The sequence below is a fragment of the Martes martes genome (genome assembly GCF_963455335.1).
Source record: "Martes martes genome assembly, chromosome: 14".
NCBI lineage: Eukaryota > Metazoa > Chordata > Mammalia > Carnivora > Mustelidae > Martes > Martes martes.
In genome coordinates this window covers 77,285,575-77,309,718 of record NC_137902.1, presented here as the reverse complement: position 1 = coordinate 77,309,718, position 24,144 = coordinate 77,285,575, and the positions used below count along the sequence as shown (strand labels likewise).

At 39.0% G+C, this 24,144-nt stretch overlaps 1 protein-coding gene across 1 annotated transcript in view; it reads left to right on the top strand.

The window, feature by feature from the left end:
• RYR2 (ryanodine receptor 2) overlaps positions 1 to 24,144 on the top strand; it is a gene marked incomplete at its 5' end in the record, with an annotated part of 631,749 nt that overhangs the window by 331,384 nt on the left and 276,221 nt on the right. The window contains 3 exons of the mRNA XM_080822946.1: positions 1,555 to 1,659; positions 4,368 to 4,471; positions 11,108 to 11,191. Coding sequence (XP_080679072.1) covers positions 1,555 to 1,659; positions 4,368 to 4,471; positions 11,108 to 11,191 — 293 coding nt within the window. The remainder of the gene's footprint in view (positions 1 to 1,554; positions 1,660 to 4,367; positions 4,472 to 11,107; positions 11,192 to 24,144) is intronic.

Below are 24,144 nucleotides of genomic sequence, written 5' to 3'. Positions count from 1 at the left end.
AAAGGGTGATCTCAAGCCATTACATGGATTTCACGATGCACTAATGTGGGTCACAACTGGAGGTAATGCATGCTTTTTTGAGCGTGCACTTTTTATATATAGTGTGCATGAAGTTTATTTCTTCAGCCATCCAGATACACTGTAACTTTGAAGCATGTTAACTGACTTTATCTTAAATAGAGATTGAGAGCCTGGGCTTTGGAGTCAGAGCGCCTGGGGTCAGTTGCTTACTTGGGGGACCTTGAGGAAGTCCCTCCCCTTGTCAGTTGGGTTGCCAAGAGTATGCTGGACAGAGTTCATAAATAACAGATTAGCACAATACTTCGCAAACAGGCACCCGAGAAGTGTGAGCCCTTATTCTTTTCTGTCTCATAGATGTGAACACATCTGGACAATGACAGTGAATTAAATAAATATTTGCTTTATCTTGATGCTGATGTAACTTCAGTAAGGTCAGTTATGTAAAGTTTTTGAAAATCCAAGAGATTGCCTCCACCGTCTAACATAGAGTTAGCACCAGGCTAACTCAGAAGGTTCGGTTGTTGAGCAAATACTGGTTTAGCTCCTGAATCCTGTTTTCTGCCTCGTCACGCTGGCCTTTTATATTATTGAGTGAAAGAAACAAGCTTTGTCCATGGCTAAAATTCAGCGTGTTGTTCCTTGCTGCAAGATGGCAGGATATGTGTGATACTACCAAATTTCAGTAGTAAACACGATCAGGAGGCTAGAAAGGGACTGGACGGGACAACTGGATTATGCAGTGGGAGCACATGGAGGATTTCTCACGACACAGATTGTCTCCAGCATTGTGGGGAAAGGGAGCAGGGATAGCCTGCTCCCTCGGGAAACTGTCTCATCAGTGAACATTGTAGGCAGTCACCTGCTGTCTGTGGAGGGACTGGCTTTAGGGTAACACCTAAGTGCATTGCCAAACACCAACAACCAACCCCTCACCTTGAGAACCATTCGTGTTCCTTAGGAAGAGGTCATTAAATGTCTTTGAATGAGAACATGTAAAGATTGTTTTCCTTAGAAGCTTATTCTTGGAAACCACTAGAAGGAACAGAGCAGATCCAGGGAAAAACATAAATCACTGCAAATATTTATAGGCTCGGAGAGCCAGTGGATTATCCTTTGGTCACTGAATTGCCTTCATTCTGGCCTATGTTTAATGGCCAGTTTAGCTGAAGAAACTTGGGGGTGATGTCTCTTTTTAAGTGATGCCCGCACTGATGCTTACATCCCACATCCATGAAGCCATTGTTCTTAATGGTGACTTGTCCCCACCAATACCCGTCTTCCTTCTTCCCCACTTTTGTTCATAAATTCACTTGGAAACTTACGCTGTCCCACCAAAACATCCTCAAATTACCTAAACAATTTTCAGACATACCTTGTTATATTTTTGTAACTATGTTAGAAGGGTTAGAATCTAGTTATATTATTAACATCTTCATGGTTTACAATGGTTTTACTTGTATCAGTTCACAGTGAGGACAATTAGCGTGGTTTTATTGCATTTGCTTCTGATGTGTGTTTTCTTTATTATTTTAGATCGTGTTGCCTCCTCACCTAGAGAGAATAAGAGAAAAACTGGCAGAGAATATCCATGAACTCTGGGTTATGAATAAAATTGAACTTGGCTGGCAGTATGGTCCGGTATGTAATTTTGAAATTTATTTTCCGATTTGTTAATACATCTTTCTAAAAACATAACTTTTTCTCACTCATCCTGCTACGTGGTGACATGAATCGATTAGATTGATTTTTTCCCCCCTACACATTAGTTTTTGTTCAGTTTTTCTTTACAAGAGGGAATGACATTATTGGCGTGTTCGTTGAAGAATGGCCCAGTTGTCTAGACAATTGAAAAGTCATCATTCTTGAGGCCAAAAGTTGTATTTTTAAATCAAGGTTAACATATACAGACAATAGGGATTGATTTCTAAGCCACTGAGGGGGAAAAAAAAATCTCATTGAAATTGAAAGTGAAGGTTGAAAATGGAAAGAAATTAGTCATTTTCCTTTTCCTTTATCTGGTGCTTTGCTTCTTTTAGTCTTAACTGTGTGTAGCAGTCAATACCGGGCCTGTGGGCAGAGGACCACAGCCAGTTTCATAGGTGGAAGATAGGCTGAGATATAATGATTGAATATATTTCCAAATTATTATTTAAAGATCATAGTGGGGTGCCTGGGTGGCTCAGTTGGATAAGCATCTGACTCTTGATTTTGGCTCAGGTCGTGATCTCAGGGTTGTGGGATCGAACCCCATGTGGGGCTCCGTGTTCAGCGGGGAGTCTGCTTGCGATTCTCTCTCTCCGTCTGTCTCTGCCCCTCCCCCCATGCTTGCTCTCACTCTCTCTCAAGTAAATTAAATATTTTAAGAAAATGAAGATCTTTATGGTTTGTCAATAAAATTTATTTTTTAACAATTTTCTGTGTAATTCCAGTGTATCATATACCTTATTTTTGGCAGGACTGTGACAACACTTATACTTTTATAATATTATTGGTCTAAGTATCCCAAAGATTATAACGCTGTCTTATACATTTGACTGACTATAGAAAGGAGTGTATTCACCTTGTCATAGCTCATCGCATTGAGCTTTGAATAAAGACTATTTTTTATTAGTGCTGGTGGTGACTACCGTATGATACCCCACGCCACTCCCTCACTTTTATATATCTGTTTGGAACTTCCCATTTCCACATAAACTCTCACAGGTTATTGGGTTGAATTTTCCTAACAGCCCACAGGGCTGTTCTTTCAGTTTTGCTGGTGATGGCACCCCTGAGAGTTGGGCCTTGAGAGTGGTCGCAGTGCTCGTGAGGAACTCTGACTGGGGTCCAGATTTCCTAGCTTTCAGTCTAGGACTGTTTTCACTGTAAGACTTGCCAATGCTCTTACGGGTGGCCAAGGTGGCGAGTTTCACAGTTGTGTGCCGGGGGAGGAGAGACGTGATTGCAAGACATGTTTTAGAGTTCACGTTCGGAGTATGGGCCAGAGAGGGAGGGAAGTCTGGGCAAATTTCTGGTTTTAGCTTGGACACCTGAGAGGACGTTGATATCCGTGATTCTCCCGTGTACAGAATAGAGGCGAAGTGGACATTACATAAATGGGGAGCAGATTATTTCAGGACTTGGACACCTTCATTTCTACTTTGATGTTTAGAATTCAGAGTGAAATTTTCTAAACATAGATTTCATTTCTGGACCTACACATTTAATCAAGTAATATGCTTTGGTGTAAGTCCTGTTCATTTGTAAAGATCACCAGGAAGAAAAAAATATGTTATTTTTAACTTAGTGATGCCTAAAGAGTTAGAAAAAGTTCTTGCTTAGGTTGTGTCCTTTTTAGGTGGCATTTCTAGAACCTGATAATTATTCTCATGGAGTAATTTTTGTTCCCCAGCTGTCATCTTGGAGCTACAGCATAGTGATGCCTGTGTCATCTAGGTTTCTGAGAAGATAACCTGTTTACAGGTGCAAGAATCTAAGACATCTTTCTCATTAATTCATTCCTAAAATCTTGAATTTTGTTTACTCTGATGGGTGATAGACACTTGCAAGAGTAAATATGAAAAGTGCCCATAAGCTAACTGATTTCGTTAAGGTGAAGTTATGATTTGCAGTATCTGCAGGTTACTCACAGTGGGTGAGATGATCCGCTGGAACCACTGTGAAGACTTAAGATCAGTCAGTCATCTTGTCGATTGACATCTCTAGTCTGGCTCTAAACACATAAAAGTACTACTTATTAAAACTAAGTCAGCACTACACCTTTCTTACATAGACTTCATTTCAATGTGTGAAACATTTGTTGGGCGCCTTCCATGCACCAGGCATGTTCTGGGTGATGGGAGTACATCAAAGAAGAAAAAAGAGCAAAATTTCTCTTTCTTTGGTCTTACATTCTAGTGCTAGGAGATAGACCGTAAACCGGCAAGTGCATGTCTGGTTCTGCCAGCAGGTGGAATTTGTTACGGAAGAAAATGAAAGTGTAGGGTGAGTGGGCAGAAGGTCATATTGAGAAGGAGAACACGATGACCCTGATGGGGAAAGTAAGATTTAAGCAAACGTTGGAGGAGGCTGAGGTGGGGAGCACGTGGGTGTCAAGGTAGAGCCGGCTTGGGCCCTGGGGGCCAGGAACTACACAGAACAGAACAAGGGGCCGAGGTTAGGCCAGGTTTTACCACTGATCATAAACATGAGCGTGCCTGGGGGCCTATAGGAGCAGCTTTGCTGGGGCGATGAGCTGAGCCTTCCTTCTTGCTTTTCCCCTTTGTTTTCCTGCCGTGCAGTTGGATTGCCATTGCTGGTGTCTCAATTGGAGATGATTATCATGAGGATTTCCTGTCCCATTTCAGGTTAGAGATGACAATAAGAGACAGCACCCGTGTCTGGTGGAGTTCTCCAAGCTGCCGGAACAGGAACGCAATTACAACTTGCAGATGTCGCTTGAGACCCTGAAGTGAGTTTCTTACCTTTTCCTGTTTTCTGATCTGCCTGACCTGAGACAAACAAGGTATCAATACAGTCTAATTCAGTTAGAATTAAGTTAATCAACTCAGAACTTTTCATAATGCCCAGGTGGATTGGATCAGGATTTGTTGGGAATTAGACTTTTGACCCTGCTATTTTATGTCTTTATGCTTTGTAAAGTATTTAGTGAAGAGCCTTCTATGGATTTTTTGGGCATTACAGAATACGAGGGTTCTGTGATCAGATACATTGCTGCTCACAGTGTGGGCCAAGGACCAGATCTGTCACAAACTGTTTTTGATTTGTGACAACGCAAGTAAAGATACTAATAGTAAGTGTTGAGAAACTTTTATGCCAATTTAAGGGAACAATTATATGTCTTACTAAATCTTGTAATTTATAAAATGTAGACTTATACTTTATATGTCTTTATTTAAAAATTTTTATTTTCTCTAGCAAGTTTTATTTGTATTTTATCAGAGAATCAGACCACGATATGCTAGAAATTAAAAGGAAATTGGCCTTTTATCACAGATAGTGTGAGAAACACTGCTCTAATATATTTTAAAGATGCTGAGTTAAGATAATTATTTATTTTGCTGATGGATTTTTCAGTGCTGTGAATCTCTAATATGGTATGGAATCCGTTTATGTTATTTTCCCGACTTATTTAACCATACCATCTTTTTTTGTCAGAGAGTGCCTCGGGACCATTTCCCTGAGGAACACACTTTGAGAAAAGCAACCTTAGACATGTCGTCTTTAAAGGCAGATTTACGGGGCGCCTGGGTGGCTCAGTGGGTTAAGCCGCTGCCTTCGGCTCAGGTCATGATCTCAGGGTCCTGGGATCGAGTCCCGCATCGGGCTCTCTGCTCAGCAGGGAGCCTGCTTCCCTCTCTCTCTGCCTGCTCTCTGTCTACTTGTAATCTCTGTCTGTCAAATAAATAAATAAAATCTTTAAAAAAAAAAAAATAAAGGCAGATTCACTTTGCAGTGACCCTGCCAGTTGCATTCAGGGAATTTGCCGCTTATCATTGCAAATGAAAGAATGAGGCGGAGTAAAATAAAGGAAGGAAAAGAATTTTAAATTTTAATACAAACAGTTTAGAAAAGGGGCATCTGGGTGGCTCAGTCAGTTAAGCATCCGACTCTTGATTTTCTGCTCAGGTCGTGATCTCAGTGTCATGAGATCAAGTCCCGTGTCTGGCTCCATGCTGGCCGTGGAGCCTGTGTAAGATTCTCTCCCTTTCCCTGCCCCTCCCCCTTTCTCTCTCTCTCTCTCTCTCTCTCTCTCTCTCTCAAAAGAAAAGAAAAAAGTCCAGAAAGTATTTTTGAAAGTCTGTACCTTTTCTTAATTCCTTTTCTGTCCTTGGTGGCCTCTAGAACTAGATTTATTCAAATAGGTCACTTACTCTAATGCATGTTTATATTAGGCTTATATCCTTGGGTCTATTTTTGTTTGTTTCAGTTTTGTTAAGAGTAAGGAGTTATTTCCCTCGAAGTGATTTCACCAAGGATTCAGAACATAAAACTTCACCACTGCTTCAAACTTTGGGTTTTGGGTTCAGGTGTCTTTCTTCAAAGATGTGGTTCTAATAATCTTTATGGAAATTAACATACAGGGCATCGAGTGAGTTTAGGTTCTACTAGTAATTTGAAAGGTAAAGGAAATATATACAAATCAAGTAAGTTGAGAACCTCCCAGAGATAAAAATGGACAGAGCTTGCCTGCGATGAAGAATGCACGATGCGTGACTGTGACCTGTGGACCCCGTGTTTAGGGTCCTCTGACTCCCTGTGTGTTCTTGGTTAGTGGCTTGTACATTTCAGTAAGTGATTCACAGCAGCTCACCATTTGCTCATCTTTTACAACAAAATGTTTTATTGAAAGGTCATGGTCTAAGATAATTCAGTTAAATTTGTAGTACATTCCTTGTAATTTTAGTGATTGACAACTAAGCCAGCTATTGCAAAGGACAAATCCCAGGAAGAGGGAAGTGGAGAAACCTCCTTATTTGCATAGTGTGCAGAGTCTGACTGCCTGTAATCTGACCTCATTCCTGAAGAGGGACTGGTGGCTGATTTGATTAATCATCACAGTGCATGTATTGAGGTGCTGTTGCCCATCATGAATGCTAATGACTTTGTCCTTGAGCTAATCCTCAATACTTTACAATGAGCTGATTTAAAGTATTTCTTTAAAATTTAAATTAGAACAGGAAGAACCCCTACTTCTCCAAAATTCACACTTAGCCCAATCTCAGTAGTTGGTGGTTTCTTTCTGTGTTTCCATTAGAGCCTTGTTTAGTTGGTAGCTCCCAGAGCAGAGTAGGTGAGAACACAGGCTCTGGTGTTAGATGGTACGGGGTCAAGGACTTGCTGCTCCAAAGGGAATCTTAGATTTTCCAAACCTTAGATTTTCTTCCATCAGTGAAATGGGGTCATCGTGGAATGGAATGGAATGAAATGAAATGGTCATGGAATTGTGGTGGGGACCTAATCCTATAATAGTGATCAAGCTTGGAGCACCATATGTCTGACACACTCCATAAAGGTATCATGGGAAGGATCAAAACTTTATTCCTTTGAATTCGGAAGAGTGCCAAAGTAACAAGCAGTTTACTACAGAATATCCCTTATTTTGGGCTGAAGGGTGATTTCACGTGGATGTGAATGTTAGATGCTCTGTCTGGGATTTAGCCTGGCCGGTTGTCTGTGTGCTGCTGTGTCCTGCAGACTTCCGGCTCCCTCTCTCGGGACAACCTAGTGCTTCCAGCAGGCCTGTTAGCCCCGTGCCCAATTTAGCCTGTGTCACTAAAGGTTTAAGTTCTGCTTTACTTAACAGTAGTTCCTGAATTTCAGATCTTAATTTTGGAATAAATGACTCATGCTTAGGGAATGAATGATACAGTGATTTTTTAATCAACATCTTATATTTTCATAGAATCTTTCTTTGTAAGTTAACAAAAATAGAGCAAGACTAGAACAATATTTTTCTTCTGGTCAGTAGTTTTTTTTTTTTTTTGTTTTGTTTTTTAAAGATTTTATTTATTTATTTGTCAGAGAATGAGCAGGGGGAGCTGCAGTCAGAGGTAGAAGTAGGGTCCCCACTGAGCAAGGACCCCGATGAAGGACTCTTGATCCCAGGATCCTGGGATCATGACCTAAGCGAAAGGCAGATGCTTAATTGACTGAGCCACCCAGGCGTCCTTGATCAACTAGTTTTTTCCCTAAAATTGTTTGTAGGAAATGCAATATGTTTGTATACATATGTAGGGAGGGATGAGAAGCATAAGGACACAGGGACACCAAGGAGAGCATAGGAAAGGGAGAAAAGTAGTTCGGGAAGAGACATGATTTTTGTGTAAAAGAACAGGTTTTCCTCCTAACTTTGTACTTTCTTTTTCTTTGTTTTTTGTTTTTTATTTTTTCAGTCTCTTGCTAGCAGTAGTTTTCCTGATCTCTGTTGTGATTCTTGACGTTGAGGCCTGGGCGCACTCCTCTCTCTGTTGCACCGTCTCTAGGCATTCTTGTCCACACCCATAACTTCTTAGCACACCCATCACACACCCAAACCCACACAGTGGCTGACAGCTTTCTAAATGCGCATCGTTACCCCAGACACCTGTTCTGTGTGTATCCCGTTCCTCAGCGGTATTTTCCCTGGATCTGAGGCAGCTTGACCCACAGCCTTATGTCCCCTGTGAATGGCATCTCCGTTCATCCTGCTGCACAGGCCAGACACCTGGGGCTTATCCTGGACTCTTCCCTATGTTTGATCCCTGCATCCAGCCCATCAGTGGGCCCAGCCCGTCACCAGGTCCTCCCCAGCGTATCTCCAGTCTGTCCCTTCCCCCCCTTTCCACAGCACTCCTCTTGGTCTGAGCCACCATCACATGTCCCCTCAACTGCCCTGAGAATCTCCTCACTGTCCCCCCCACTTACTTTCTTCCAGTTCATTCTGTGCGCAGCCAGAGTTCATGCACCTGTACCTGGGCACACTCACACACATGGGGCTTGGAACTGTTCACGGCCTCCCCGTTGCACTCATGGCAGGAGCCTGCACAAGTCCTGGCCACCTACACCGGCCACTTCTCAGCGTACCTATCCAGCTCCTGTCCTTGTTCACTATGGTCCAGCCCCCGTGGTCTGTTCCCTCCAGTGACTCAGGTTTTTTACGGCCTCATCTGTGCTGTTCCTTTAGCCTGAAAATTCTTTATCTGCTGCTTAGATGGGCCCCTTCCTACTTTTACTTCCTGTTTCTGCTCAAGGGTACTTCCTTGATGAGCTCTTCCCCACCCCCTTCTCCTCTTCTCTTCTAACACCTTGTAACATTTTTTTTTATCGCTCTCGCTACCATGTTTAATATTATTCTCTGGGGTTATTTACTCTTTGCCTTTCTTACTAGACTAAGCTACATGAAGGTAATGATTTTCTTACATGATTTTTCTACGTGATTTTATTTTTTTAAACTCCCCATCCTACACCTGCCTTTTTTAAAAAAGATTTTACCTAAAATTTAATGTGATAACAATGTGTGTGTGTGTAATACACACAGCTCCATTTACCTATACCATCTGTCTTTCTGTCTCCAGATTTTCCTTTTTCAGATGTTGCGGAGGAAAGTGTGAGTGAATTATAGATACTTGCCACATGCCTACTGTGACTAGGCCCTAGAAATTCTGTAATCCAGAAGGATAAGCCATTGTATCTTATTCTCCTGGAATAGGAGAAACCATTATTGTCGTGGATAGTGAAGTCACGTTGTTCCATATAAACCTAGAGGACTCTAAAGGATGAGTTCTACATGTGAATTGTAAGGATCTTTCTTGGGAAAATCAACGGAAGTCATTCAGGGGAAGAAAAAAAATACAGAGTATCTTAAAAAAATGGGCAAACAGTTCCTGGCAAACGGGGACCCTGATGTGTCTTTTGAAAATGAAATTTGTTTCTAGACTACAAAGTCCCCTTCAGGATTAACAATATCTGGGGAATTTGTATCTAATAAAGGTTGCGTTTCAAACCAGGGGTAAAAGATGAATTATTTAGTAAATATTTTATGGAGAATTAGATACCCATCTGGGAAAAAAAATAAAGTTAAGCTATACCTTAAGCTAATAGAATGCCCTCACCATCACCCCCACACAGGAAAGCATGGACATTTTCCTTTAAATGATTTTACAAATGGGGAATTTCTGAGTGCCTTATAAAACCCAAAAGCTATAAGAAAAGATGGAAAATTTTCAGTTGTATAAAAAACAGATTTGAAATTCTGCTTAGAAATAACCATACAAAGAAAATAAAAAGACAAACTGGAGAAAAACATTTGCAACTCATATCCCAGACACAGGAGGAGCTTCTAAAATGCAATTAAAACCCTATTACTAAAGGGAAGTTGAGCAAAGAATATTTTCACAGACAAAAAGTAAGTGCAGATATCGAGCATATGAAAAAGGTGCTCAAATACACTTATTTTAAGAAAAATACAGGGGTGCCTAGCTGGCTCAGTCAGCGGAGTGTGCAACTCTTAATCTTGGGATTATAAATTCAAGCTCCATGTTGCATGTAGAGATTATTTAAAAGTAAAATCTTAAAAAAATACAAATTAAAATGATAATGAGATACCTCCCCCCCCCTTTTTTTAAGGTTTTATTTGTTAGAGAAAGAGAGAGTGAGAGCGAGCACAAGCAGGGAGAGTGGCAGGCAGAGGGAGAAGCAGGCTCCTAGGTGAGCAAGGATCCCAGTGCAGGACTTGATCCCAGAACTCTGGGATCAGGACCTGAGCTGAAGGCAGATACCTAACTGACTGAGCCACTCAGGCAACCCTTAAGGAGATACCTTTTTAACATACCAGTTGACAAAGTTTAAGCAGAGAACTGTCTGGGAAGGAGGCAATGTCATACATGTCTGGTAGGAATGTAAATTACTACCAGCTCTATAGACATTTGGGAATACTTGTGAATCTTTAAAATGTAAGCCATGTCTAGGAATTTTTAACCTATAGACGAAGGGCACAGTAGATGTATTAAAAGTATGAGGTTATTCATTATAGCATTGTTTGTAATAACAAAAGACTCTGAACAAAGAACTGGGTGAAAACATGACACATCCAACTAATGGAGTACTTCAGAGATGTTGAAAAATAAACCGGCTTTATATGAAAGAACAGTATATCAGAGTTATGGTATAAGGTCAAGATAGAAAATTGCAGAGAGCTGTCTTTTGTATGTACCCGTCGTGTAAAAGGGGGGAAAGGAAACAGTAACGCCTTCCTGTGTGCACACACACACAAGTCTGTGTTAGTATTTGCACAGACTGTAGCAGGACATTCAAGAATCAGTAGCAATCAGTGTCTTTAGGAAAAGAAATGGGACTGCATGGAGGGGATTGGAGAAAGACTTACTATTGAATATATTGCTTTTGGTAGTAGTTGAAATATCACATGATTTACACATTACTCAAAAGTAAATGATTTAGAAATAAATGTTTTTCCTTTGCTTTAAAGGCATTTTCTGCTCTCCTTTCAAGGTGGAATGTTGCCCTTGATTCCCATCTGCCATCATGTCGGGTTACCCTGGAGATGGAGAACGAGTTCTTGCAGCTTATCTCTGGTTTTGTTTTCCAGGACTTTGCTGGCGTTAGGATGTCATGTGGGTATATCAGACGAACATGCTGAAGAAAAGGTGAAAAAAATGAAGCTGCCTAAGAAGTAAGTTGAATGTCTAAGCAATATTAACTAGTCTCTGCATTGATTCAATCATGTATTCAATTACTTGGGTGCAAATGGATTTTCCAGTCTATTTGCACCCAAAGAACTCTTGATGGATACGTGTATGACTTGCCCAGAGAGGAAACGAAACTCAGAAAATCTTGGGAGTGTGTTGTAAAAAGTGTGTTATTTTCCCTGCGTGTAGGTATGTGTGAACACTTCGGTGCTCATATCCCTAACTGCTTATGTCTGGTTTTCCACTTTGCACCAAAAGATGTTTTTATAATTTAATTTGATTTTTTAAAGATCTATTTATTTGAGAGAGAGAGAGAGAGAATGCAGTTGGGGGTGAGGGACAAAGGAGAGGGAAAGAGAGAACCTTAAGTAGGTGCCATGCCCATGACAGAGCCTGACGTGGGACTTGATCGCACAACCCTGAGATCACAACCTGAGCTGAAACCGAGTCAGATACTTAACTGACTGCATCACCCAGGCACCCCTAATTTCATTTGTTTTTTTTACCAAAAAGCAAATTTTAGGATGAGTTATAAAGTTGGTATTATTATCCCCATTTTAAGTTGTGTAAACTGAGGCCATGAATGCTATAGGGGTGATTTTGCCTGCTGGGCTATAGCCTCTGTCTGTGATCCTGTTGAACTTCTCAAAACTTCAGGTTTCTTAGTGGCTAACAGGTGATATGTCGTTTGGGTATTAAATGAGTAAGTGCTCAATGAATGATTGCTGTTTCATGTTACTATTTTTGTTTTGTTTCAATTTCCAAGGCCTGTGCCTTATAGATAGCAGGTCTGGCCATGTGTTAAGTTATATCATGAGCATAAAGCAAAAGAGCCACCCCATACTCTCCATCGGTCACCCTGGCCTCAAGTTACCCTTGGTAAACAAATCAAAATAGAAATCGTGAGCTTGCCCTGCAGATGCCAATTCAGGCAAGTCCTCTAGTTTGGCAAACACTATTACTCAGGTATTCCGTTAAAAAAATGCCTGAGAGCTATGTTATTACCTAGCACATTTTTAGGTCCTAAAAGTTTTCCTCAGAAGTTTAAGCACATCCATTGGATGCTGTTTTATGGCATTTTCACATATTTCCATTTTGAAATGACACTTCTATGTCAATTTTCAGTATCACTAATAAAAGCAGATCCACAGGGACGCCTGGGTGGCTCAGTTGGTTAAGCAGCTGCCTTCGGCTCGGGTCATGATCCCAGGGTCCTGGGATCGTGTCCCACATTGGGCTCTTTGCTCCGCAGGGAGCCTGCTTCTCCCTCTGCCACTCTGTCTGCCTGTGCTCACCCTCTCTCTCTTTCTCTGACAAATAAATAAATAAAATCTTTAAAAAAAAAAAAAAAGCAGATCCACAGTGATGAGATATGTACTCATCTATTTAAAACTACTTTTAAACGTTGATAATATGTTTTTTCCATCATTTTGTTTTTCTCTTTGAATTGTATTTCCAATCCATTTCCTTCACACAATGTTACCCTATTAAAATATGTTTTGATTGATCACTCTGTCATACTTCTTTATAACTAAATCTAAATTGGTTTTTTGTTTTGCTTTGTTTTCTGTGAACACAGTCAGTAAACATTGACATTTTTCTTGTGAGGTATTACAATTAATTTGGTAAACAAGTGTTCAACATAAATTTATTTTTGATAAAAAAATGTAAAAATAAGATTTTATGGAAAATAGTGCATAATGAAATGGATTCAGCTATTCTTTTTTCCATTTATATCATATACCCATGTATAAACATTTAGTGATAAAAAGAGACAAGTTGCATTCTTTGTTTATATAAATAAGTTTTTCTTAAAAAATCATTCAGTTTAAAAGAAAAAAAATCTGTTGAAAGAATGAAAAAAAATCGTTCAGTTTAGTGAACTGAAACTTAATAGTGGTCCATCCTCAGAAATCGTGTTTGATGACCTATCACTTGATGACTCAGTCATATCCTTCCTTGTTCAGTTTTTTTAAAGCAAAAAATCAGAAACTACCTTATTTAGGAAAGAATTTTTTTATTAAAGTCACTAAATGTGATGCCTAGTGGCTCAAGTCAGTGAAGCGCCTGCCTGCAGCTCAGGTCATGATACCGGGGTCCTGGGATCGAGCCCCACATCAGGCTCACTGCTCAGTGGGAAGACTGCTTCTCCCTGTTTGTGTTCTCTCTCTCTTTCTCTCTCTCTCTGTCTCTGTCAAATAAATAAACCTTTAAAAAAAATAAAATCACTTATTATCTCAGTTTTTTGGTAATTATACCATAAAGGCGTTATTAAAATGAAAAAGAACAACAAAAGCTAGTAGTTATATGTTACTCATTTACTTAGAAGATACCTTACTTAACCTGATGTATGTAAGGATAAGAAGATAGAACTATTATTTTCAAATTACCTTTGACAGCATGATATATTTAAGAAACTATTATATCATGTGCTGTGTGTGTGTATCTTGTCAAAATTTGGGGGCAAAGTAGTCTGTCTGAAAAGTATGAAAACATACTGTAGGATTCCATCTATATGACATTCTGGAAGAGGCAACACTATAGAGTCACTGAAAGTATCAGTGGTTGCCAAGGGTTGAGAAGGTGGAAGAGACGGATGGTCAGAGCACAGAGGATTTTTAGGACAAAGAAAATATTGTGTATGACACTATAATGACTAGATAGTCTCATTATGCATTTATCTAAGCCCATTAAATGTACAATGCCTGACATAAGCCAGGGTCTTCGGATGGTAATGATGTTGCAGTGTAGGTTCATGAATTGTAACAAATGTACCACTTTGTTTGAAGAATGTTGGTAATGGGGAAAGCTGTGTGTGTGGAGGCAGAGAATAGCACTGTATCTTCATCTCAATTCTGCTGTGAACATAAAACTGTTCCAAAAAATAATGAAGCCCCCCTCCCCAGGTCAGAATTTAGCTCATTCAGTTTATGGAATTCATTTGCCATAAAATCTAATCGGTAAAACCAGTTTTCTCTGTGAAAGCCATCAGTTTAAATAGAATTATCGTTGGTCGGAAAATGTCAGGCTTCTTTATTCTGTTGAGGTAAATGGGTTAATGTTTATTCCTATGATAGCCACCTCAATTCTGATATCTAAATCTGAGATAAATAGAAACCAAATGATTGATCAGTGGATACACAGAGTATAGTTTGCAATAATTTAGTCTTATTGAGGGATGGATTAAAGTCCTCTGCCTTTGTAATTTTTTACTGATGCCTTTTATTTGTGTTGCTTTTAGTAGTTCTGCATTACTTGAACATAGATGGGGAAATGGACACAATGATGTTGTTAAATGAAAACTATTCACACCTGCTGGAAATCTATCCTACGTCTCAGTTTTTCATGAGATACCATCTCATTTGTTGGCAAAAATTAAGAAATTTGGTAATAGCAAAGATCGATGTGGATGTAGATTCACACAAGTCTTAAAGGTTGGAGTGTGTTTACAATCATTTTTAAAGCAGTTTGGCATGATTGTATAAAATTAAACATTTGCACATCTTGGTACCCAGCAGTCACTCCTAGAGATATGCCGTAGGGAAAGTCCACACCAACAAACATGAAAGCCGTTGTTTTAGAAATATTATCTGTAATAGCATAAAAATAAGGGCGAAGAGTAGGAGAAATACTATTTAGTAGGAAGATGGATTAAGTTGGATATAGTCATATCATAAAACTAATGAATTATAGTCATAAGTGGCAACATAGATGAACCTAAAAAATAATGTTGAGGATGGATAAAATTATACCCCACATGGCTATATAAAGTATAATACTGTCTTTAAGACTGAAAAACAAGCAAAACATACTTATATAATATATATGTGTGTGTGTGTATCTATGTGAGGAGCACACAGATAGATACAGTGGTTTTAATAATATTCTTAACAAGGTGGTGGATTAATGGAATTCACTTTATTATAATGCTTTAAAGCATATTCTTTTGTTTGTGTCAAGAATAGTTATTTTAAAAAATAAAAATATGACAGAGACAAATCCAAGTACATCAGTAATCACAATAAATGAAAATGGATTCATTTTTTCAGGTAAGATACAGAGATTGTCAGATTGGATTTAAAAAGATAACTCATGTTTTACACACCCCACAAAAATAATACAAAGCTATAGGTATTTTAGAATCAGTAAATTTAGAAAAATGAAACTATTCTATGATCCAGCAATTGCACTACTAGGTATTTACCCAAAGAATACAGAAGTGCTAATTCAAAAAATACATGCACCCTGATGTTTATAGTAGCATTATCTACAGTAGTCAAATTATAGAAACAACCCAAGTGTCCATCAAATGATGAATGGATAAAGAAAATGCAGTGTATATATGTAATGGAATATTACTCAGCCAAAAAAAGAATGAAATCTTGCCATTTGCCACAGCATAGATAGAACTGGAGAGTATTATCCTAAGTGAATATAAGTCAGCCAAAGAAAGACAAATACCATATGATTTCACTCATGTGGAATTTAAGAAAGAAAACAAGTGAGTTGGCAGGATGCAGCCAGAGAAACACATTTTGGTCCATCAGCACCCAGAGTACTGCAGTGGGATCTTAGTCATGAGAGCTTCGGGAGGATTTTGGGAAACAGGTAGATAAGAATTTCAAATGGTCTTGAATCTGCTCAGCAGAAAGTCCACCCATAGGCCTTTGGGAGTGACATGAAATACCTCATCTCCCTACCAGGTCCATGGGCACCCCTAACTCACCAGGTGTTAAATCCATACTTCCCCCAACTCTGCCAGCTGTGTGTGTGCTCCAGAGTATGTCCAGAAAGGCAAGCTTCAGGAGATGGGGAGTATGCTGAGAACATAAGCTACACTTGGTGGGCAAGGGAGAATCTACGAACTTGAGATATAGCTCACCCCTCTGGAAATTTAAAAAAAAAAAAAAATTCTAATAACCTGCCTAGCAAACTGTAAGAACCCGAGAAGACACAGAGCTAATTAAGAGGGTCTTGGCTACTTCAAATGCAAAAGCAAAAATGCATACCTACAAGTAATATGAAAAATCAAGGAAATAGGGTATCAGTAAAAGAAAATAATTTTCCAGAAACCAAACTCAAAGGCATAGAATATTACAATATGATGAATTCAAAATAGCTGTTGTGAAGAAATTCAACAAGCTCCAAGAAAACTCAGAAAGACAATCCAGTGAAATCAGGAGTAAAGTTAATGAACACAAGGAGCTCTTTATCAAAGCAATTGAGATTCTAAAAAAGAACCAAATGGACCAAATGGACCTGAAGAATTCAGTGAATGAGATGAAGAATGTAGAGAAGAAAATCCGTCTCAGCAGATCAGGGGGAGGAAGAATAATGGCTTGGAGGTTACGAATATAGAATTAATACAGTTAGAAGAGGAGCAGGAGCTAAGTTTAAAAAGAGTGAAGAAAGCCTAAAAATGCCCTCAGATTCTGTCAGAAAAGCAAATATCTGATGATCAGGCTCTAAATGGAGAAGGGGCAGAGTTTGCTTTAAGAAATAATAGCCAGGAACTTCCCAAACCCTGGGAAAGACTTGGATGTACAAGTCCATGAAGCTAATGGCATACCCTGTTACCTCAGTGTAAAAAGACCTTCTCCAAGACACATTTTAATGAAACTGTCAAAAATCAACCATAAAGAATCTCAGATCCAGGGGGAGAAGAAAGTCCCTGACAAAGGAACCTCCATTAGGCCTGAGCAGATTTCTCAACAGAAACTCTGACAGGCCAGGAGAGAGTGGAATGATGTATTCAGTGTGTTGGAAGATGAAAAATTGCCAGCCGAGAATATTCTATCTGGCAAACTTATTCTTCAGATGTGAAAGGGAAATAAAGGCTTCCCCAGACAAAAGCTGAGAGGGGTTCACTGCCTCTAGACCTGCCATGCAAGAAATGCTGAAAGGAATTCTTCATGCTGAAATGGGAAGACGCTAACCCAGGAATATAGCAGCGTGTGAAAGCTAATGGCTCACTGGTAATGGGGAGAAATCAGTCAGACTTAGAGAACGCTAACACCACATTCAGATGGTGTGTTAACCATGCAGCTATAGTATGGAATTTAAAGTAGAAGAGTAAAGAGAACTAAAGCCACTTGGGTGCCTGGGTGGCTCAGTTAAGTGTCCACCTCTTGATTTCAGCTCAGGTCATGACTCGGGGTCGTGAGATCGAGCTCCAGGTTGGGCTCCCTGCTCAGCGCAGAGTTACTAAGTTCTTACATATCAACAATTACTCTAAATGTACGTGGCTTGAATTTACCAATCAAAAGGCACAGAGTGGCTGGATGGAAAAAATGTTCAACTACATGCTGCCTGTAAGAGACCCATTTCAGATTTAAGGATTAACATGGACTCAAAATGTCATTTGAATTACGTGCTGCATTTCCTATTTGAGAAGAGGCTGTTTGTGTATTCGGGTTTTTTTTTAATGTATAATACACATTTCATCAGAAACCCTTAAGGACATGTGTGGGACGCGCGGTTTGTCGGAGATCTTTTCTCCCTTTCTTCTCATTCCTCCTCAAAATAAACAAGCAGGCATTTGAAGAGTGTAACATATTATCAATTCCTAAATGCATAAATCTTCCTGCATTTATTGTAAAATGAAGCTCTTGACCCACTGCATAGTTTGATGAACATAGAGTCCATTTATTATAGGGACAAAGAAGAATGCAGCAGGAATAATCCACTTTTGAGAGCTGGTGATTGCCAATTTCTAATACGCCTGAGTAATGGAGATTTAAGAACAGAACAGAATTATAGGTGTAATGAAAAAAATCCGGGGCACCTGGGTGGCTCAGTGGGTTAAGCGTCTGCCTTCGGCTCAGGTCATGATCCATCTCAGCGGGAAGGCTGCTTCTCCCTCTCCCTCTCCTACTGACTTATGTTGTCTCTCTCTCAAGTAAACAAATAAAATCTTTTAAAAAAATAAAAAAATCCTTGCCTGAATACCAATGCCATTTAGTAAAACTTTTCTTTAGCACGTATCTGTGTTATTAAAACAACACAGAGCATAGTAGATCAGGAACTGGTTGCCTGTATTTATCACTGGGAAAAAAATAGATAGTGTTGAATTATGAATTGGCAGTATTTAGAATTGTCTGAGAGGTCTTTAAATCCAGTGGTAAATTCCCTCTGTCCACCATCACCTTCTTAACACTAATCCTTTGAAGTCCCTGCTAGTGTTGGGAAGGGGAGGTGTGAGTGGTGTCTCAGGCATATGGGGGCATATAGAAGGCAAGAGTGATATTCTCAATGCATATAGGTCTATATAAATGACTTTCTAAGTTGAAGGCTTGGATGCTGAATGTGTCAGTCCATGATAAGATATAGAGATAGAGATATACTGTTTATATAGACATAGCACATGTACCAAATTCAGTTAATGTAAATATTTACCTAAGTGAAAGATGGTGTTACAAATACAGTTAGATTTTTTCTTTAATGAAGCACTGTGATCATGAAGGAAAAAAAAAACAGCTTTATACACTCCTTAAATGTGTAATGAGTAAATTTCACAAACCGCAAATTTAAAAATGTGCTAATATGTAATGTTCTTTATTTTCTCTGATCAGGTTTAATTTCATATTTAAGCCCCATGGACCTTGTACCACAATGAAGCTTAGTATTAGAAACTTAGTCCTAGTCTGTTGAGTGCAAACTCTGTTAAAATCAATGTTTTCTGTGTTTATTTTAAGTTTTGATTGGGATGTCATCTTCTCAAAGCATTCTTTCTTCACCTCTTTAAGATTATTCCCTATTTAATTAAAAAAATTTGCTCTCTATTTAAAATTGTACATTTCCCCATGTCCCCCTTTTCTCCTTTATTTTTCCCCACAGCACTTACATCTTCTAACATACTGTTGTTCTACACTTACTTTGTTTATTGCCTGATTCTGCATCAGAACGTAATTCCTATAAAGATTGACTTCTTTGTCCATGTTATTTAATGATAATATCAGTAGTTCCTAGAATAGGGCCTAAAACATTCTAGCGCTGAATGAGTATTCGTTGTTGAATTTGAATTCAGTGTTTACCTCTCTCTTACCACTGGGGCTACCTGTGTTTGGTACACTCACATGATGGGGAGGAGACATTGGACATTGGATCCGTGGTCCATCTCCTTTGATTTTTCTCTCATGACTGAATTAATGTCAAAACAAAGGAGAACTGAACAAAAGTTAAAAGTATAGAGGCAAATTTTATTCAGGAACAGTTGCAATTGGGGAAGAGAGACCTCTGTATCAAACTGAACCCCATTTGGAATCCAATGAGGATGAGTGGGGATTTATTGCCAAGGAGAAGCATGAGGAGTACGGGTGGGCAGTGGATAGATTACTACTAGGAAACATCAAGGAGAAAGGGGATTCTGCAGAACCAATTTGATAGGATTCTTGCTGAAGGTGGACTTGGTGATAAGATACCAAGAAAGGGAGAAGAAGAATGCGATCCAGTATCAAGGGTGGATTTTTTGTTAAACTGATCCAGTAGGCTTCTTGCTAAGATGGAACTAATTAGAACAAGGACGGAGCCCAAGGTCAGAGTCCCAGTCTCAAAGAGGGCTCAGAGGAGCCTGACTCAGGTTTGGTCAGAGGGAGTGTCTTTGTCAATTACCTTCATTCATCGCTGCTGGCATCTTACAGGATGCCTATCTTCCCCACTGGTCTTTGGGTGGTCTACTCTCATTTCTGTGAGTACTCTAGGTCATTGCTCTTCTTTTAGCTTCCTTTATAGGCTTAAAGGAAGGCTTTTAGGGAGTGCCAGAAACCTAAGAATACTCTTTCTGGCAATTTGGGTATTGCAGTTTGTGGGTGGAGGGGGTAGGGAGCGTCACCTGTCAGCCTAGATTGGGTTGGTTGCCATGTCTATTTTTCTGAAGTTGTGCCATGCAAGGAAAGGGTTGGGTGTGGGAGATTCTAGGACCTAGGATTTTCCTCAGTGTGCTCTGGGAAGCAAGACAGAAATTCACCTTGGCGCTGGATCTACCTGGTCTCTACCTGGGTAAGTGTCAGGCTTCCCTCCAGTTCCCCTGCCTCTAGGCTCTGGAACCTGTCTGGGCAGGAGAAGGAATCTTTATTTGCTTTTCTTCAAGTCTCAGGGCATCTGGGCCTTTTTTGTTATTCAAAAGCATAACTTTTAATATCAGAAGGCCTTTTATCTGGAAGACTAATGTCTCTGCAGTGAATTTTCAAAGCCTGTATTAAAAATCCAAAAGCCAAGTATGGCTTTCTTTGGTCTTTCTCTTGAGATGACCCGTTCTTGGGGCATTGGATACCTTGTGGTTCTATTTCAAAGGGCCTGTGGGGTAGTGGAAGACCTTGGAGTAAAAAGAAATTGATAAAAGAGGAATTGGGTGGGGTGGGGTAGGGAGGCGCCCCAGGCACATCATCATACTACATTTACTTAAAAACAAAGAAGTGAAGTAGTAGAAAAAATATATCCCTTGTCCGTTTCCTTTCTAATCTCTACATTGAAATTAATTCTCCAGTATTTGTTTCCCCAAGAAGGATTTTTGAATCATCTCTCTATTCTTTCTGTGTAAATGTCAGCCCCGTATGCATTTTTAGTAGATGTGCTTCCAGCAAAACTTCCTTAATATCTCTGGTGTGCAATCATCTGAGATTTTCCCATTGGTTCCAAGGTACTTGAAGGGCTGATTTGGTTTGGAAATTTACACCTAACATCCACTGAACTTGGACATAATCTTTTCATGTTTATTGTACATCTTTCACAGCATGATGACTTCCAAGCTTCATTTAGCCTGATTCCTACTAAATAAGTAAACTTGAGAGGTGGGAGAGGCTAGAAAAAAAAAGGAAAAGTTTCTTCTCCTTAGTGTTTCCTATTCTGCTGTGTTTTTTGTACACCACTTTAATTGCCCCTTCAGTGATATTATACTGCACACTTTTTTCAAAGGCTCATTTAGAATACCTGCTTAGGAAAAATGTGGGTCAGGTGGGAATGAAGTACAAAACTGAATTGCTACTTAACGTGACAACTCATCAGTGGGGCCAAGTGCCATCAATTTTTTGTTCACATCTTTGGTAATTTGATGCAGATGAAACTGGCAGTTTACCAGTTATGTTTTGTTTTATTTTTCTGGGGAAAAAGGTACTTTAAAAAAGAAACTGAAGCCCAGTACATATAATTTATTAATCTTGCTGTTTTATTTTAATTATTCATTTGTATGCTACATCAGAATAAATTGAGAGCTAATAACTGCAAAAGAATTTGGATACCTTGGAAAGGGATTATATTGAATATATTTATTTCATTCCCTATATATTCCTCATAATCTAAATTTCAGGATGATTGATGGAATGGGGACTTTGTATATTAAGGTAAAAGAAGTTTAAAAGGATGCCTGCCAAACAGCTGGATTGCAGGAGAAAGACAGCTGTTGACTGATTCTGGTAGAATTTTCCCAGGAAGCTCAAGAAAGTAGAATGTAACACATGGATGTCTTTAACATGAACTTTATGTATTTTGTATTAATTTAATTACTACTGATATGACGTGTCCCTATTATTTGGGCTATGAAATTCTACTCCCCAAGAACTGGTATAGCAGTCTTTCCTTCATTTCTTTTACATTTCTGGAAATTAATCTGAAACATTACTTGAAACCACTTAGCTTCCAAGGATTATGTCAATCACAGTTTATTCCAAAAGCTTGGCTTTTTGTTCTTTTTCAACCATAAGAAGATAATATTTCCTACTAGCAGTTGGTTGGTTCATCTTTTTGTACCTAATTAGATTATATTATTAAGGTGAGGTGGACATTATTGGCAAAAGTTTATTTATGCTCTTTAAAAAAATCCCATTTTATGGGGCGCCTGGGTGGCTCAGTGGGTTAAGGCCTCTGCTTTCAGCTCAGGTCATGGTCCAAGGGTCCTGGGATCGAGCCCCACATCGGGCTCTCTGCTCGTCAGGGAGCCTGCTTCCCTCTCTCTCTGCCTGCCTCTCTGCTTACTTGTGATCTCTGTCTGTCAAATAAATAAAATCTTTTAAAAAAAAATCCCATTTTGTTACAATGGTTTGATTCTTACTTTGTCAACATATACTACAAACAGAAAAAGAGTTTTATAAATCATTGTTGATACTGATTAATATATAGGTTAGGAATTCATGATGTCAGCACTTTTATCAAATACAGTAGGTTGAAGTCTATGAATTTCGAAGATACTTGTATTTTACTGTGGATGATTTGAAGGACAACAGTATGGGAATAAGGTTTGGGTGAAATGGAATTTAGTAACTTTGATTTGGATGGGATTATTAGGCATTTAAAAGAATCGTGTGAAGCTTTAAATCCTTTCTTGCACAGGGTTATTTAGAAAAGTAAAAGGAATTGTAGTCTGCATCTGACAGAGAGCATGAACTAATTAATTATTGTGTTATGACAAGTCAACAGATGGAAATACACCTCCATGGGTTTTCCTCGTGATCACAAATTAAAGCAGCTCTAGTAGATACTCCATGTAAGAAGGGGAGAATTTAGAAAATCAAGAGAAACGCTTAGGATTCTATATTATCCAGCTTTACACATTGGTAGAACTTACCTATAATGTTTGACTTGAAGGACCTTCTTCTCATCCTCCACCTTTCAAACATACCCCCTATTCCATATAAGATAGTGCTGGGATGTCTACCATTAGAACTGGTTGTAGGAGAGTATTTTTCCTCTTTTCAGATGCACACGTTGCTCATTGAGATGATTTCGGCTCTAATCAAGTTGCTATTGAAAAATGAGAGAAGAAAGAATGGGTGCTCTTGGGCTACCCCATGCTGGGTGAATGTGGGGAAATCAGGAGGGGAGGGTGTCAAGCAGAGATAGGAAGATGGGACAGTAGAGAAGACTGAGTTCTTTGTCATTGCTCCTAAGGTTGCTTCCAACAAGTCACATTAAACTTAGAAATTAGACTCTGCCAGCTTGATCATTTGTCAGTGCCTTGGAAATGTATTGGGAGCTCTTTTTTGAAAAAAAAAAAAAAAATTGTGAATAAGAACTTGTATGTGGGCTGTGCTTACAGTTTATAGATTTATCAATTTATAATCAGAATTCTATAACATACAATGATTTATATGAGCAATTAAAAAATCCCATGTGGGACGCCTTGGGTAGCCCAGTTGGTTAAGTATTTGCCTTCTGTTGAGGTCATGATCTTGGGGTACTGGGATCCTTGCTCAGCAGGAAGTCTGCTTTTCCCTCTCCCTCTGCCTGCTGCTCCCCCTGCTTATGCTCTATCTCTGACAAATAAATAAAATCTTTAAAAAGAAAAATAAGTAAAAAAATCCCATGTGGCTTCGTTATAAAACATTTTTTTAAATTTAAAAATATTGTTAATTACCCAAATGTTCAGAGTTTTGATTTAAAACAGAACAAAATTTCTCATCTATAAATGTAGCTTGTGATGTAAATTGAATGACATAAGGCTGTAATTAGCCATAATTGGTACAATTGCTGCAGTAATCTAATCCACTTAAACAAAATATTTCTGATACTTTTGTCTATAGATAAATGATTTATAAAATACGAGATGTCTTATAATAAAATAGTAACTAAGGCGGTCTCAACTTTATTCTTAAAATTATTTATTGCTGTAACACATCGATTCATTCAACATATTTTTATTGAATGCCTACCACAGATCAGACATTATTCTAGATAGCGAATTATTCTAGATAGAATGTCTAGATAGACATTATTGTAGATAGCGAGGAACAAAGCAGTGGAACTCCCTGCCATAAAGAAGCTTACCTGGTAATTCTGCTAGCCACAGCCCAGAATACTTAAAAGAAAAAAGATTACATAGTTTTATCTCAGCATTTTCTCATGTTCTGGCTATTTTTTTTAAACTTGGCATAATTAGCTGGTGAATTTCCTTTGTATAAAGGAGAATCTTTGAGATGAAGATACATGTACCTTTATATTAATTCGG